The sequence below is a fragment of the Salminus brasiliensis genome, chromosome 2, assembly GCF_030463535.1.
Source record: "Salminus brasiliensis chromosome 2, fSalBra1.hap2, whole genome shotgun sequence".
Taxonomy (NCBI): Eukaryota; Metazoa; Chordata; class Actinopteri; order Characiformes; family Bryconidae; genus Salminus; species Salminus brasiliensis.
Genome location: NC_132879.1, coordinates 1,522,540 through 1,538,568, shown reverse-complemented (window position 1 = coordinate 1,538,568; position 16,029 = coordinate 1,522,540). Strand labels below are relative to the sequence as shown.

The 16,029-nt window shown below is 45.6% G+C and overlaps 2 protein-coding genes across 2 annotated transcripts in view; both read left to right on the top strand.

Annotated features, from left to right (window-relative positions):
• rps16 (ribosomal protein S16) overlaps nt 1-16,029 on the top strand; it is a 329,498-nt gene that overhangs the window by 227,340 nt on the left and 86,129 nt on the right. The window lies entirely within an intron of this gene.
• Nucleotides 1-16,029, top strand: part of lin7a (lin-7 homolog A (C. elegans)) — a 57,031-nt gene that overhangs the window by 17,227 nt on the left and 23,775 nt on the right. Inside the window, exon 2 of the mRNA XM_072674100.1 lies at nt 5,678-5,796. Within this exon, the coding sequence (XP_072530201.1) occupies nt 5,678-5,796 (119 nt within the window). The remainder of the gene's footprint in view (nt 1-5,677; nt 5,797-16,029) is intronic.

The window sequence follows — 16,029 nt, the reverse complement described above, 5'->3', positions numbered from 1 at the left end:
CCATCATTCCAGAGAACACAGTTCCTCCACTGCTCCCCAGCTCAATGCTGGGGGGCTTTATATACACCCCTCTAGCCCACGTCTGGCATGGTGCCAATAGGTTAATGTGGGTTTTATCTGCTCCAGAGAGTCCTATTCTATTGGCAGTGCTTCTTCTTTACAGGGACTAGACAAGCTGTGTGTGTGCATTTTTAATAAAAGTGTTAGCATAATAATGATAATAATAATTTCCTCCAACTGAAGTGAATCAGTTATGTCTACAGTTACATCCTCAGAACGTTGATGGAGCGTCTGATGTCTGTCTGATTCCTCTTCTGAAAAGTTAGCGTGAATATTAGCCTGCTCTGCTGCTGCTAGCTTGCTAACTCTGAGTGAAAGTGCAGGCCCTGGGGGGCGCTAGCGTTTCGCGGTGGAACAAAAAGCTGCACCGTTCCGACTCGGCCTCCGTCGCAGGCTTTGAAGCTCGGAGCTGATGCCGTCTGAAATAGCTCTTAGTTAGCCTTCACCGCGGGGCTGCTGGAAACTAGCGCCGTTATGCTAAGCAGCAGCAGAGAGAGGGAATGGGGAAAGTGAGGAAACGGAGGAACGGGAGGGAATGAGTCACAAAAGTCACACTCCTCGCCTGACCTCTCGATAATGAGACCTAAAAGTGGACCCAGGCTCCGGGCAGGTACCCGTACAGGCTGAATTCATACCGGAACATTAAAGCACCTTATTAGTGCAGCTGGTTGCTGCGGCACACCGTATTCCTGCCGCGCAGCACAAACCCAGCGCTCGTTAGCCAGAGCCCGTGTCGTGACACGTCCTATCCCCCCGGACGTATCCTACCCCCCCTGGACACGTCCTATCCCCCCGGACGTATCCTATCCCCCCGGACACGTCCTATCCCCCCGGACACGTCCTATCCCCCTGGACACGTCCTATCCCCCCGGACGTATCCTATCCCCCCGGACATATCCTACCCCCCCCGGACACGTCCTATCCCCCCGGACACGTCCTATCCCCCTGGACACGTCCTATCCCCCCGGACATATCCTACCCCCCCTGGACACGTCCTATCCCCCCGGACGTATCCTATCCCCCCGGACACGTCCTATCCCCCCGGACACGTCCTATCCCCCTGGACACGTCCTATCCCCCCGGACGTATCCTATCCCCCCGGACATATCCTACCCCCCCCGGACACGTCCTATCCCCCCGGACACGTCCTATCCCCCTGGACACGTCCTATCCCCCCGGACGTATCCTATCCCCCCGGACATATCCTACCCCCCCCGGACACGTCCTATCCCCCTGGACACGTCCTATCCCCCCGGACGTATCCTATCCCCCCGGACATATCCTACCCCCCCCGGACACGTCCTATCCCCCCGGACATATCCTACCCCCCCGGACACGTCCTATCCCCCCGGACACGTCCTATCCCCCCGACTGTTCCACTGGTTAACTAGTAGCATGATAGCTACTAGATAGCTTGGCATGCTAGCTAATGCAATCAAAAGGGGATTAGCTCAACTTGCTAACTAGTAGCATTATAGCTAACACAGTCAAAGAGGGATCAGCTAGACTGGCTAATGTGTAGCTAGCATGCTAGCTAATACAATCGCAGGGGGATTAGCTCGACTGGCTAACTAGTAGCATGCTAGCTAATACAATCAAAGGAGCATCATCTCGATTGGCTAACTAGTAGCATGATAGCTAATACAATCGCAGGAGGATCAGCTTGGCTGGCTAACTAGTAGCATGCTAGCTAATACAATCAAAGGAGCATCATCTCGATTGGCTAACTAGTAGCATGATAGCTAACACAGTCGAAGAGGGATCAGCTAGACTGGCTAATGAGTAGCTAGCATGATAGCTAATACAATCGCAGGGGGATTAGCTCGACTGGCTAACTAGTAGCATGCTAGCTAATACAATCGCAGGAGGATCAGCTCGACTGGCTAACTAGTAGCATGCTAGCTAATACAATCAAAGGAGCATCATCTCGATTGGCTAACTAGTAGCATGATAGCTAATACAGTCAAGGAGGTGGACCAGCTCGGCTGGCTAACTAGTAGCATGATAGCTAATACAATCGCAGGGGGATCAGCTCGACTGGCTAACTAGTAGCATGATAGCTAACACAGTCGAAGAGGGATCAGCTAGACTGGCTAATGTGTAGCTAGCATGCTAGCTAATACAATCGCAGGGGGATTAGCTCGACTGGCTAACTAGTAGCATGCTAGCTAATACAATCGCAGGGGGATCAGCTCGACTGGCTAACTAGTAGCATGCTAGCTAATACAATCAAAGGAGCATCATCTCGATTGGCTAACTAGTAGCATGATAGCTAATACAATCGCAGGAGGATCAGCTTGGCTGGCTAACTAGTAGCATGCTAGCTAATACAATCAAAGGAGCATCATCTCGATTGCTAACTAGTAGCATGATAGCTAATACAATCGAAGGGGATCAGCTAGACTGGCTAATGAGTAGCTAGCATGATAGCTAATACAATCGCAGGGGGATCAGCTCGACTGGCTAACCAGTAGCATGCTAGCTAATACAATCAAAGGAGCATCATCTCGATTGGCTAACTAGTAGCATGATAGCTAATACAATCGCAGGGGGATCAGCTCGACTGGCTAACCAGTAGCATGCTAGCTAATACAATCAAAGGAGCATCATCTCGACTGGCTAACCAGTAGCATGATAGCTAATACAATCGCAGGAGCATCATCTCGACTGGCTAACCAGTAGCATGCTAGCTAATACAATCAAAGGAGCATCATCTCGACTGGCTAACCAGTAGCATGATAGCTAATACAATCGCAGGAGCATCATCTCGACTGGCTAACCAGTAGCATGCTAGCTAATACAATCAAAGGAGCATCATCTCGATTGGCTAACTAGTAGCATGATAGCTAATACAATCGCAGGGGGATCAGCTCGACTGGCTAACCAGTAGCATGATAGCTAATACAATCGCAGGAGCATCATCTCGACTGGCTAACTAGTAGCATGATAGCTAATACAGTCAAGGAGGTGGACCAGCTCGGCTGGCTAACTAGTAGCATGATAGCTAATACAATCGCAGGGGGATCATCTTGACTGGCTAATGAGTAGCATGCTAGCTACATCGGCTGATTAAGAAGTAGCATGCTAGCTACATCGGCTGGCTAACATATCGGGTCCTAAATGGTCCTGGGGGGGGGGCAGTCTAGGGCTGGTGGTTATGTTGGAGGGGCCGATTGCTTTCTAGCTCTTTCTAGCATTTAGAAACAAACGTCTGCATTTCATATCATTCATAATTATATTAATACAGTTTCAGTCACAATTTTACAATTTTTTTCTTCGTCTATTTATTCGTCTTCTTTGGTTTGTATGTTTTGTTGCCAACAAAAGAGTCTTACAGGTTATTTTCTCACGTCTTCTACAAACAGCCGGACAGAGATCACCTTTAAATCGCCACAGAGCAAAAAGCGAGGGTCCCGCCGCCGCTGCGAAGGGTTTGCTGCGTTATCTTTGCCTTCGTTTTCTTCGGGATCAGTAAAGTATTATCAGCTGGCTGGACGTTAAGCGCAGAGCTCCGTATATATAAATCACTTACTGTGCAGCACGTCTCAGAAACGCTCTCCTAATCATAACGAACAAAGCACGAACTTTTGACCTTGCTTTTAGATCTTGTTGTGGGTTCTGTGTTCTAGAGCATTTTGTGTTTTAATGTTCTGTAATGCTTTTGTGATTTTGTGTGATTTTGAACACAATGTTCTAGAATATTCTGGTTCTGTGTTGTGGGTTTTGTGCTTCTTTGCGTTCTAGATCGTTCTGTATTCGAGTTTTATAGGTTCTAGGATGCTTTTATGTTTGTTATATAACGTGACGTGTTCTACTTTTCTGGGCTTCTGATGTCTTCGGGTTTTTAGGGTACTGTTCTTATAGGATGTGTTGTGGGTCCCATGTTCTAAGGTTCTAGATTGCTTTCCTGTTCAATACTCTACAGTGTGTTTCGAAGGTGCTTTTGAATGTATTGTTTTCTGACGTCCTGATTCAGAACGTTTGCTGTTCCTAATGAACTGAACTGAACTGAACTGAATCAGTGTGCTGATTCGTCTGAACAGGGTTCTCCGTTCTCCCGCTGGGTGTCTCCTCAGGTTTGGTGAGATGTTCTCTGGTTTGAGTCTGGGCCAACTTATGCAGCTGTATTGTTTCTAGTACATTTGAGTGTTTTCTTGTGTGTGTGTGTGTGTGTGTGTGTGTGTGTGTGTGTGTGCGCGCCCTGAGGGTGAGTGTGTTCAGTGAATCATCTCTCAGTCAGATCTGTAACACTGATGGTTTTAAACACTGCAGTGTGTTTTAAGGCCACAGTGAGGGACTGTAAACAGAGACTTTAGGCCTTCACACGCACACACATACACACACACACACACACGCACACACACACACGCACACACACACACACACACGCACACACACACACACACACACGCACACACACACACGCACACACACAGGCTTTATGTAATTAAGTGCTGAGGGTCGGTGAGCGCTGCTAGATTAATAACGTGAACTTTTATCGTTCAGAAGTGCTGAAGGGTCTTACTGTGATTACCCCCCACCCCCCCAGGTCTCTCTCTCTCTCTCTCTCTCTTCTATACTCTCTCTCTTTTTTCTATACTCTCTCTCTCTCTTCTATACTCTCTCCCTCTCTCTTCTGTACTCTCTTTCTCTCTCTCTCTCTTCTATACTCTCTCTCTTTTCTATACTCTCTCTCTTTTCTATACTCTCTCTCTCTCTTCTATACTCTCTCTCTCTTTTCTATACTCTCTCCCTCTCTCTTCTGTACTCTCTTTCTCTCTCTCTCTCTCTTCTATACTCTCTTTCTCTCTCTTATATACTCTCTCTCTTTTTTCTATACTCTCTCTCTTCTATACTCTCTCACTCTCTCTTCTGTACTCTCTTTCTCTCTCTCTCTCTTCTATACTCTCTCTCTTTTTTCTATACTCTCTCTCTTCTATACTCTCTCACTCTCTCTTCTGTACTCTCTTTCTCTCTCTCTCTCTTCTATACTCTCTCTCTCTTTTCTATACTCTCTCTCTCTTCTATACTCTCTCCCTCTCTCTTCTGTACTCTCTCACTCTCTCTTCTATACTCTCTTTTTCTCTCTCTCTCTTCTATACTCTCTCTCTCTCTTCTATACTCTGTCTCTTTTCTATACTCTCTCGCTCTCTCTCTCTTTTCTATACTCTCTTTCTCTCTCTCTCTCTTCTATACTCTCTTTTCTAAACTCTCGCTCTCTCTCTCTTTTTTATACTCTCTCTCTCTCTTCTATACTCTCTCTCTCTCTTCTATACTCTCTCTCTCTCTCTTCTATACTCTCTCTTTTCTATACTCTCTCTCTCTCTCTCTTATATACTCTATCTCTCACTTTTTTTACTGTCTCTTATTCTATCTCTATCTCGCTCTATTTAACTCTGTTTCCTCGCTCTCCCTCTCCCACTGGAGAAACGGTTTACTGTGAGGTTTGAGTTCAGAGTAAAATCAAGAAGCCCGGCCTGCTTTTGGACTTTAGTTTGAGTGGCTGTAGTTTTTCATATTATAATCGATTATAACTGATTATGTCCAGTTAAACTGTGATCCTCAGATCAGTCCTCTCTCTCTCTCTCTCTCTCTCTCTCTCTCCCTCTCTCTTTAGATGTGGCACGAGCGATCGAGCTGCTGGAGAAGCTGCAGGAGTCTGGTGATGTTCCCGGCCACAAACTCCAGTCCCTGAAGAAGGTTCTCCAGAGTGAGTTCTGCACGGCCATTAGAGAGGTCAGTTATCTGCACTCAAAATCCAAAATAAACATTTTCAACGTGTGAAAGAGAGAATATTTATTTATTTTTAGAAGGAATATCAGACATTGTACAGTTTTTAAATGAAGCTTATGTCATGCTGGTGAGTAATGTAACCTTATCTATGGCTAATAGATACTAAACAGAAGGGGCCCTAGAGCTGACCCCTGTGAAACACCGTAGCTGGTCTGACTGAATTCAGTTTACTTTAACAAACTGCTGCTGATTATGCAAGTACAAGATGCCTCTCCAGTAAAGTAGACGTGCCACAGAAGCATTTATTGAGTATTTAGGTATTAATGGCGAGTATCTCCCTTTTTTTGGGAAGCGAAATGCTCAGATGTGCACTTTGTCCGAAAGTGTGCCCTATTCACTATATAGTGCACTACTTTGAGGTTTTCAGATGCAGAGATGCAAAGTGCAGAGTTTTCAGTGCCCTAGCAGACATGGAATACCCATCATGTTGTTCGGCTTGAAGATAAGTGCACATCTTCTCGGAGGAAGAGCAATGCTGTTGTAGCCAAGTGGCCGGGTTAGCTGTAGCCTAGCACCCGCTCAGTTCGTCAGCTTAATCAGGTTGGGCATTTTGCCTTCTCTGATTGGCTCCACTTTACTTGACCCAAGGCTTACTCTAGTGGGCGGGGTTTGTGAGAATGTTGGGGGTGTAAATATGGGATTCGGCTGCTTTTCATTTCATTTAGGAAGATATGCGGGAGAATGTCCTTATAGGCTCCAGAGGGTATTCAGTCAGACTGGAGTAAATCAGAGCCGGGGTTGAGGTTCACGTTTCAGGTTCAGGTTCAGGTTTAGCTATGAAGAGCTAAACACAGCTCTACACTCTAGAACATATCTAGAACAGCTGGAACGGCTCGGCTGTTTGGGTTCTCTGTAGCGATTTCCTCTCCTGACCCCGACAGCGGAGAGCTTGTTTATTGGAGAGACAACAGGATGCTCAACAGGATATCCAGTTTCTGTAGCTCATACATTCTGCTATTATTTTACCTGCTGAGTGTGTGTGTGTGTGTGTGTGTGTGTGAGAGAGAGAGAGAGAATATGTTGGGGACCATAATGTAGTCATATTATTGCTGCAGGCTTCTCAGTGTGGCAGTGGATGTTAATTCACACTCTCCTGTGTGTGTGTGTGTGTATGTGTGTGTGTGTGTGTGTGTGTTTTAGTCTCGTTTGGCTGCGGCTTCTTATTTCATGCTCCAGTGAACACACACGCTATCATGAAGACTCGATCTGTCACTTATATTCCCGTTAGCAGCAGGTCATTGACAGAATGCCAGTTTCATTTACAGCGCGGCGAGCGTCGAGACTCGGGCGGAGCATCAGACAGTGTGGGCAGTGTGGCAAAAATGACAAAAGTATTGGGACACCTGCTCATTCATTCATTGTTTCTTCTGAAATCATGGATATAAAAAGAGTTTCTCTTTTTCTGCTTGGAGAACTGGAGTAACTGTCTCTACTGTCCAGAGAAGAAGACTTTCTGCTAGAATTTGGAGGAGGAACATTGCTTTGATGGATTTGATTACATTCAGCTACAAGACCGTCATCCCAACTCATCCCCAACTCATCCCACTCTGAAGTATTGGACGGAGCGCCCCAGCTGAGGTAGCTCAGGCGCAAGTGGTTTGTGTACAAGTGGGCCTAACCCTATCCCCTTGATCCAGTTCAGGGTTGCGATGTCAATAGGGCAATGTCACAGACACCCAGGCATCCCTGTCCCCAGCAGGTTCTACCTTCAGCAGGTCCTGGGTCTTTCTTCTGGGTCTTCTCCCTGTTGGTTGTGCCTGGTACACCTTCAATGGAAAGCGACCTGGGGACGTCTTTATCGGATGCCTGAATTCCCTCAGCTGGCTCCTCTCAGCCTGGCCGAGCCTCGCCCAGATAACCGAGCTCTTCACTCTGTCAGAAGACTGAGCCCAGCTGCCCAACAGAGAAAACTCAGTTCAGCCTCTTGTATTCTCGTTTCTCTGGTCAGTGCCCGCACTTGCTGACCATGGGTGAGGGTGGGAATGTAGGTTGACTGGTAAATCGACCGCATTACTGTTGGCTTTGTGCCCAGAATATGGACACAGCTCTCACACCTGGACTACAGGCACTGTAGATACTCTAGGTAGACCTGGAGTGTGGCAAACTCCCAAGCCCCCTCAACTCAGGGTGGAGAACTGCTGGGGGAATTGGGGGTGATTCTTTTATGTAGCGATGCAGTACTTCATCACAGGCCGCTGTCGCTGAGCTTCTGTAGTTTTCTTGAGAGCTTCCTTCTCCTGATTTAACAGCACAGCAGAAACTGTACACCACCCCCCCCCTCTCCCCACAGAGGATGAACAAGGGCTGGACACAGTATCTGCTCTGGTTTGGAGGAATCTGCATTTTATTAAACACGGAACTAAAGAGGCAGTGAAACCCAGGTGGGCGGGTCCGACTAGAGCAGCTCCGGTCAGTCAGTAGCCCTCTGTCCGGCGGTGCCCACACACTGGCCAGAGCCAGGGTTATTGTGGACACGGAGACTGGTCAGTGTGATGTCAGGCACTGCGGGGATGAATTGTGTATTGTGTGTGTGTGTGTGTGTATGAGTGTGTGTGGAGAATAGCCTGATTGTGCCATTCCATTTGTATGAGGGCTTGTAGGGGCTGACAGTCAGTACCAGAGAGAGAGGGAGCCCTCCATAAGAGAACTGAAGGCCCTTCAACCTTGATTTGTCCACACACACACACACACACACACACAAACAAACAAGCACACACACCGCACACACTTTGCCCTTGTAAGGCGAGGCACATCACTCCTGCTCAAGGGCAGCTTTACCCACTGTGAAATAGAGTACCTTTATTTCTGTGTGTTTGTGTGTGTGTGTGTGTGTGTGTGTGTGTGTGCGCACTGCATTGGTTTGACCTGACTAAGGTGTGCATTATTCCTGCATCGATAAATCAGCCATTGATTTTACAGTCTGTTGCCCCGCCCCCAGCTGAAACAGATATTCTGATTGGTTCTGCCAACTTTCATGACTCTAAGGACTTCTCTGTTCGGGAGTCCCAGAGAGCATAACCGTCCTATCTCTCTCTGGGTTGGTAGGATGGTAGCCCCCCTTTCCCCCACCATTCAGAATTAGCAGTTAGCGTTCTCCTCCAAGCGTGTCGAGCTGTCCAGGGGGGCTCAGGCCGGTCAGGTCAGGTGAGTGGACAGGGGCACACAGAACAGCCCACTAGGAATTTCCCAGGTGGTCCCCGTGGTCCTCATGTAGGTGTGTGTGTGTGTGTGTGTGTGTTCATATTCCCACAGAGGTGGAAACAGATCTGGGTTGTTGAAACCAGGCCGAGGCAAAGAGCCAGCGGAGCTTAGAGACCGAGAGGAGAAAATGAGAGTGTCCACTGATGGGAGAGAGAGACTTCAACACAGAGAGAGAGAGAGAGAGAAAGAGAGAGAGAGAGAGAGAGAGAGAGAGACAGAGAGAGAGAGAGAGAGAGAGAGAGAGAGACTTCAACACAGAGAGAGAGAGAGAGAGAGAAAGAGAGAGAGAGAGAGAGAGAGAGACAGAGAGAGACAGAGAGAGAGAGAGAGAGAGAGAGAGAGAGAGAGAGAGAGAGACTTCAACACAGAGAGAGAGAGAGAGAGAGAGAGAAAGAGAGAGAGAGAGAGAGAGAGAGAGAGAGAGTCCCCTCCCCTCAACTAAAACCAACTGATCAAATCATCTCATGGCTGTTTTTTGCTATGTTGTTGCTATGGTACTCCAGGTGGTTATTATGGTGTTGTAAAGTGGTTCCTATGGAGTTATTTAGTAATAGTTTGGTGGTTGCTGTGGTAACACATAGTTGCTATGGGGTTGCTAAGTGGAGTAGGGCTGCAACTCAATTATTTTATTACTCACGATTGATTCATCTGTCAATTATTTTTTGATGAATCAATGAGTCTTTATTTAAAAATAGAGCATTGAATAACAGAGCAAATAAATGTGTGCAATAATTACAATTAGGATACATTTAATTATTTAATTAAATAAAATCAAATTTATTAATGAATTAAAAAATTAAAATAAGCGAATTAAACTGATAATAAAAGTAACACACACACACACACTATCACTGGCATTGTCCAGTTCACAAGCAAAAAACAGCAGAACGTGCTGTGCCGGTTCGAGTGTGAGCACACTGTTACGTTTCCTCACTTCAAACCGGAACAAACTCTGGTTACTATAGTAACTGTGCTCCTGCACTTTTGAGGATTCATATTTCATGTTTCAGGTTTTATTTTATGGAGTGTTTTTACTTCTTGATGGTAAACTTATTTTGAAGATTACGCCTCCGCTCCGGCTCGCTGGTGGGGTAAGCGGATATGACAAGGCGAGTAACACCTAAATCGTGCAACACAACGAATTGATAATGAAATTCGTTGCCAGCCCTTTTAATAACCGATTATTATCGATTATTATCGTTTCGTTGTTGCAGCCCTAAAGTGGAGTTGATTAGTAGTTGTTTGGTAAGTACTGTGGTATTACATGGGGTTGTTATGGTGTTGATAAGTGGTTCCTATGAAGTTGATTAGTAGTTGTTTGGTGGTTGCTGTGGTGTTACTAGGTAATTATTGTGGTCTCACATGCGGTTGCTAGGGTGTTGCTAAATGGTTACTATAGTGTTTCTCTGATTTCACAGGTTGATGTGGTTTGCTATGGCATTGGTAGACAGTTACTATAGTATTTCTAGTAACGGCAATGGTGTGGCTAAGTATTTGTTTGGAGGTTGCTATTGTGTTGCTAGGTGGTTGCTATAGTATCGCATATGGTCGCTATGCTGTTGCTAGGTGATTATGATGGCGTTTCTATGGTATCGCAGGAAGTTGCTGTGGATTTGCGATTGCATTGGTAGGCGGTTACTGTAGTATCCCTAATGGTTGTTGTGATGCTGCAAAGTGGTTGCTATGGTATCCCAGCTGGTTGCTATGTAATCTCAGATGGTTGCTGTGGGGTTGCTAAGTGGTTGCTGGATAGGTTCTATTGTGTTGCAAGGTGGGTGCTATAGTATTACAATTGGTTGATATGTTGTTGCTCAGTGTTTGCTAAGTGGTTGCTGTGGTGTCTCAGGTGGTTGCTAAGTCGTTACTAAAGTGTTTCTACAGGTGATTTCACAGGTAGTTGGTATGGTTTTGCTATGGCATTGGTAGGCGGTCACTGTAATATCCCATGGACCAAAAGTTTACAATCGGCTCTTCAAACAGAGTCTCTGCAGTAAGAATCGGATCAGATTCGGCGGGACTGGATCCAATGTTCTGTGGTTTCTAGAGGGTTTAAACACAGTAGGATCTCTGCAGACGTGGAGCAGAAGCCAGCAGTGCAGTGACGTGTTCAGGCTGTTGTTCTGATTATGCTTATTAATTGTAATTAACAGAGATTGAAGGTTTCAGTACAGAGTCATCACACCCCACGGCACAGCCTGTGATTTATCACATCGCTCACAGCGCACTCACACAGAACAGCTGTTCGGCTGGCGTCGTTCCGCTGCAATCCTGTCCTCATTACTCAGACTGACAGTCGAAAGTATTTGTTACGTGACGGAACAGAAAACCAACAACGTGCACTGCTTTAAGGCTGTAGTGTTGTACTGCGTATCTTTAAAGGGCCCAATATCACTGAAACACACACACACACACAGCTTGTCTAGCTCACTGCCTCCTAGAGCTCATCTCCAACTCACTAACTCATCCCATTCAAAAGTACTGGATGGAGCTCCACCATCCTTCATTACATTGAACACACCTCTTCTTCTCTCAATGCTGGGGGGGCTTTATACCCCTCTAGCTAACCCACGCCTGGCATTATTAGGCAGCATGGTGCCAATAGGTTCATCTAGTTTATCTGCACCAGAGAGTCCTATTCTATTCTATATATACATATATAAATACTGAGTCATATGTGCAAATATTCCTTCCCTGTAGAGAAGAACGGCCAAAAGAATAGGACTCTCTGGTGCAGAGAAACTAGATGAACCTATTGGCACCATGCTATATATATATTTATATATATAAAGAATCAAGTAATTCGGTCCTTTTAGGTGCCCACATTCCGAGGTCCCACTTATATATATATATATATATATATATATATATATATATATATATATATATATATATATATATATATATAAGATTTAATACATATACACATAATCAGTATTAATTGATGCTAATTTATCGGCCAGTTCCTAGTAAACATAATTATAGCTAATGGAGGTATGGCATAAATGGACCTCGGGATGTGGGATATGGGCACCTTAAAGGACAGAATGACTTGATTCTTTATTGGCGTTTTAACAGCAGGACATAAATCCAGTCACTTGCTTTACAAAAAACATTACCCACCAAAATAGCCTGACCTTTATTGATATTCATGTATTTCCTGGACACAATTACACACACACACACACACACCTGAACCTCTTTCATCCACCCTTTCGCTTTGTCTACAGCGTGTTCTGTCTCCACAGCCACGTCTACACTGTGTTTGAGGATTGAGTCTAAAAGCTTGTTTATTAGTCCAGACCTTAGTACCCACCCGGGGAGCGACCATGAGCTCCAGGCAGAGGAAGAACATAAAGAAGGCATTTGATTAGAAGGTTATCGCCGTCGGTATGAATAGAGAAAGCGCTGTGTACAGCTCGGCTGAAGGCTGTTGTAGGTAGGCAGGTGAGTAGGTGGGTGGGTATGTGGGACTTTATTGATCTTGACAGATAGTGCATCATTACAGCAGGAGGAATGTAAACAACGCTGGGAACATCACAGGCCTGCACGAAGTATCCATTGTTGGGGTATAAAAGAGCTTAGCCAGACACGACCTTACAAAGCCCACAGTAGACGTCTGAGTTAACTGGAGCATGGCCACTCCACAAGCTTAATGTTAGCCTGCTTTATCCATTCCACAACCACCTCTAAAGTGTTTCTGGTGGTCTTGTAGTCCTGTTGGACCCCCAGTAGTGTCCAAGTTTCAAAAATCCAGCTGATGGTTTGAGGTTCTGCTGAAGAATTCTGCAGTGTAGTGGTTTCACTGGCTGCGGCTACAGTATAGCCCTAGAGCATGATACTACCACCACCATGTTTAACAGTTTGTTCAGCATTTTTGTGATCAAATGCCTCAACTTCACACCTCCAAACTTCTTTGTCTCATCTGATCACAAAATTCTCCTCCAGAAGAATTAGATTTATTTATTTATTTTTGCTAAATTAGAATTTTGTTCTTTAGTATTGCACTACAACGTCTAAGCTAACGTAGCACTAGCTAGCTAACGTTAGCTAACTCACTGTGGCTGTAATTCATCTGTTAGCACGGTGTTATCTGCATGCATAGATCTCACTCGTCTTAAACCACACCAAGGAGGCCATTTTATAGCTGCAGTCTGCAAAATAATGCTGGAGTTTGAAGACTTCGTCACACAGATAGCACTATGCTAATGGATAGCTACAGCCATGATCCTGGCATAAAAGAAGATATACAGTCATAAAATTATAAACACAGTGGTCAGTCTGCACTCAGTAGCCAGAATGTTAGCCAATCAGCACTCAGTATCCAGAACTGTGGCCAATGGTGGCCAATCAGAACTCAGAAGCCAGAATGGTGGCTGGTTATGACTCAGTAGCGGGAATGGTGACCAGTCAGCACTCAGTAGCCAATCATGACACAGTGTAGACAGAATGACAGAAAATCAATGCCTAGTAGCCAGACTGACAGCCAATCAGCAGTCAGGGGCCCGAATCATAGTCAATCAGGATCATGGCTATAGCTATCCATTAGCATAGTGCTATCTGTGTGACGAGTGGCATGGCTTTAGTAACCATTTGGCCCTGCAGTGGAAAACAGGCCACGGTTTACTGTCAATGACCTTATTAATGACCAGCCAGCGGCAAGAGCTGTGTCTGTGCTGCCCCGGTCATGAGGTCACTCAATACAAAGTCTAACAGCAGTGGGTGAAAATGCGATGCGAGCCATGCGATGGAGTTTTTACTAAAGGAGCCCTCTGTTTTTTCACGGCTGTGTGGAGGATAAGAGCTTCTTCGGGGTCTCTTGTTCCACAACAGCCTCCAGGGCGTCCAGCTGGAGTTATCATTAAACTAAGGCTGGTGCGTGTCTGCAGCTGCTGACAGTGACAGTGTTGAGGGTAATCCCCCCGCAGAGCGTACCCTGGAGATCCTAAACCCAACACAAAGAGCTCCAGAGCGCTTCTGTACTGACCTTAAGCCACTTAGTCTGATGTCTCTCTCCTCTCTGCCTGCCTCTCTCTAAACCGAGGCTTAAACCAGCAGTATTTAAACACACTGTCTGCGAGGTTTTAAGCCATCGTTCAAAAGTTTGGAATCTTCTTAACAGAGAACTAAAAATACTTTTTGAAGCAAGTTTTATTAGTAATATCTGACGAGTCTAATAGTTTGGTTAAAACGACATATTATTGTATATTTTTTGAACCATGCAAAGACAGAATATCCATGTTTAGCCAAAGAACATACATGTGAAGAGCAGAACTACCACATGATAACGCCTTCTGTTTGGTCCAGACACTAGAGGGCGCTCCAGAGCACGTCAAAGATGAACGAAGCAATTGTACAAAATTGTGATTTAAAAACAAAACACCAGCTAATCAGGCTAATCAGGTGGTGGCCAATCAGGGCTTAGTAGCCATACTATTGACAATCAGGACTCTAGCGAGAATTGTGGCTAATCAACACTTAGTAGTTAGAATCGTAGTCAGTCAGCACGCTGTAGCCAGAATGTTGACCAATCAGCTCTTAGTAGTCAGAATGTTGGCCAATCAACACGTAATAATCAGAATGACAGCAACGCTTAGTAGCCAGACTGACAGAATGGTGGCCAATCAGAACTCAGAAGCCAGAATGGTGGCTGGTTATGACTCAGTAGCCGGAATGGTGGCCAGTCAGCACTCAGTATCCAGAACTGTGGCCTATCAGCACTCAGTAGCCAATCATGACACAGCGTAGTCAGAATGACAGCTAATCAGCACTCAGTAGTCTGGTGAATAGTGGCCAATCAGAACTCAAAAGCCAGAATGGTGGCTGGTTATAACTCCGTAGCTGGAGTGGCCAGTCAGCACTCAGTATCCAGAACTGTGGTCAATCAGCACTCAGTAGCCAATCAGTAGCCACAGTGTAGTCAGAATAATGGCAAATCAACGCTTAGTAGCCACACTGACAGCCAATCAGCAGTCAGTAACCAGAATGTTGGCTAATCAGCTCTTAGTAGCCTGAATGGTGGCCAATTAGCACTTAGTAGTCAGAATGTTGGCCAATCAACACCTAATATTCAGAATGACAGCAATGCTTAGTAGCCAGACTGACAGCCAATCAGCCATCAGTATCCAGAATGTTAGCCAATCAGCACTCAGTATCCAGAACTGTGGCCAATCAGCACTCAGTATCCAGAACTGTGGCCAATCATGACACAGAGTAGTCAGAATGACAGCTAACCAGCAGTCAGTACCTAAATATACCAGCCAATAATTGCTCAGTAGCCACAATGGCAACCAGTCAGCTTACATAAACGTCCTTCAGATACATTATCGTTTATCATCTATATGGTTTATAAATATTAGAAATGTAGGATCATAAACTGCACATTACACATTCTCACAGCAGAACACCATGAACACTAAACTAAGCTAATCCAGGCTAATAGATCCAGAATTAATCGGTTATTAAAGACACGCCCCCACGACCTCCAGACAGAAGAGGTTGAGATTGATGTCCGTAAACAAACTCTCCTGCTCTGAAAGCTGCTTCTGCTTCTCCTCTCTCTGAAGAACCCAGTGATGAAGATGTGAGGTGTTTTGGCTGATGGCCATTCTGAGCGGATGCTCCAGATTCGCTGTATGTGATTGGTGCTGGATCACAGATCAAAGCAGGGAAAGTGCTGCTGTCGCCAGCATGCTCACAGGCTTCAGCTAATGAGAGCAACATTGGAAGTCCTTCAGACAGCCCAGCAGTGCCAGATGAGCGGTCTGGAGGACACCACGGTCAAATAGAGAACTAGTTTTTAACTGAACTGTTGATATGAGGTTTTTAATACCCTCATTTTAAAATGCTCATCTGAGAGACGCTAGCTACACCCAAACTCTGATGTAAATGATCCCCATTATCATCTTCAGCATTATGCTACAAACACCTTTCTTAACAAACACCATCATCACACACCATCAACTTCCACATTCACCA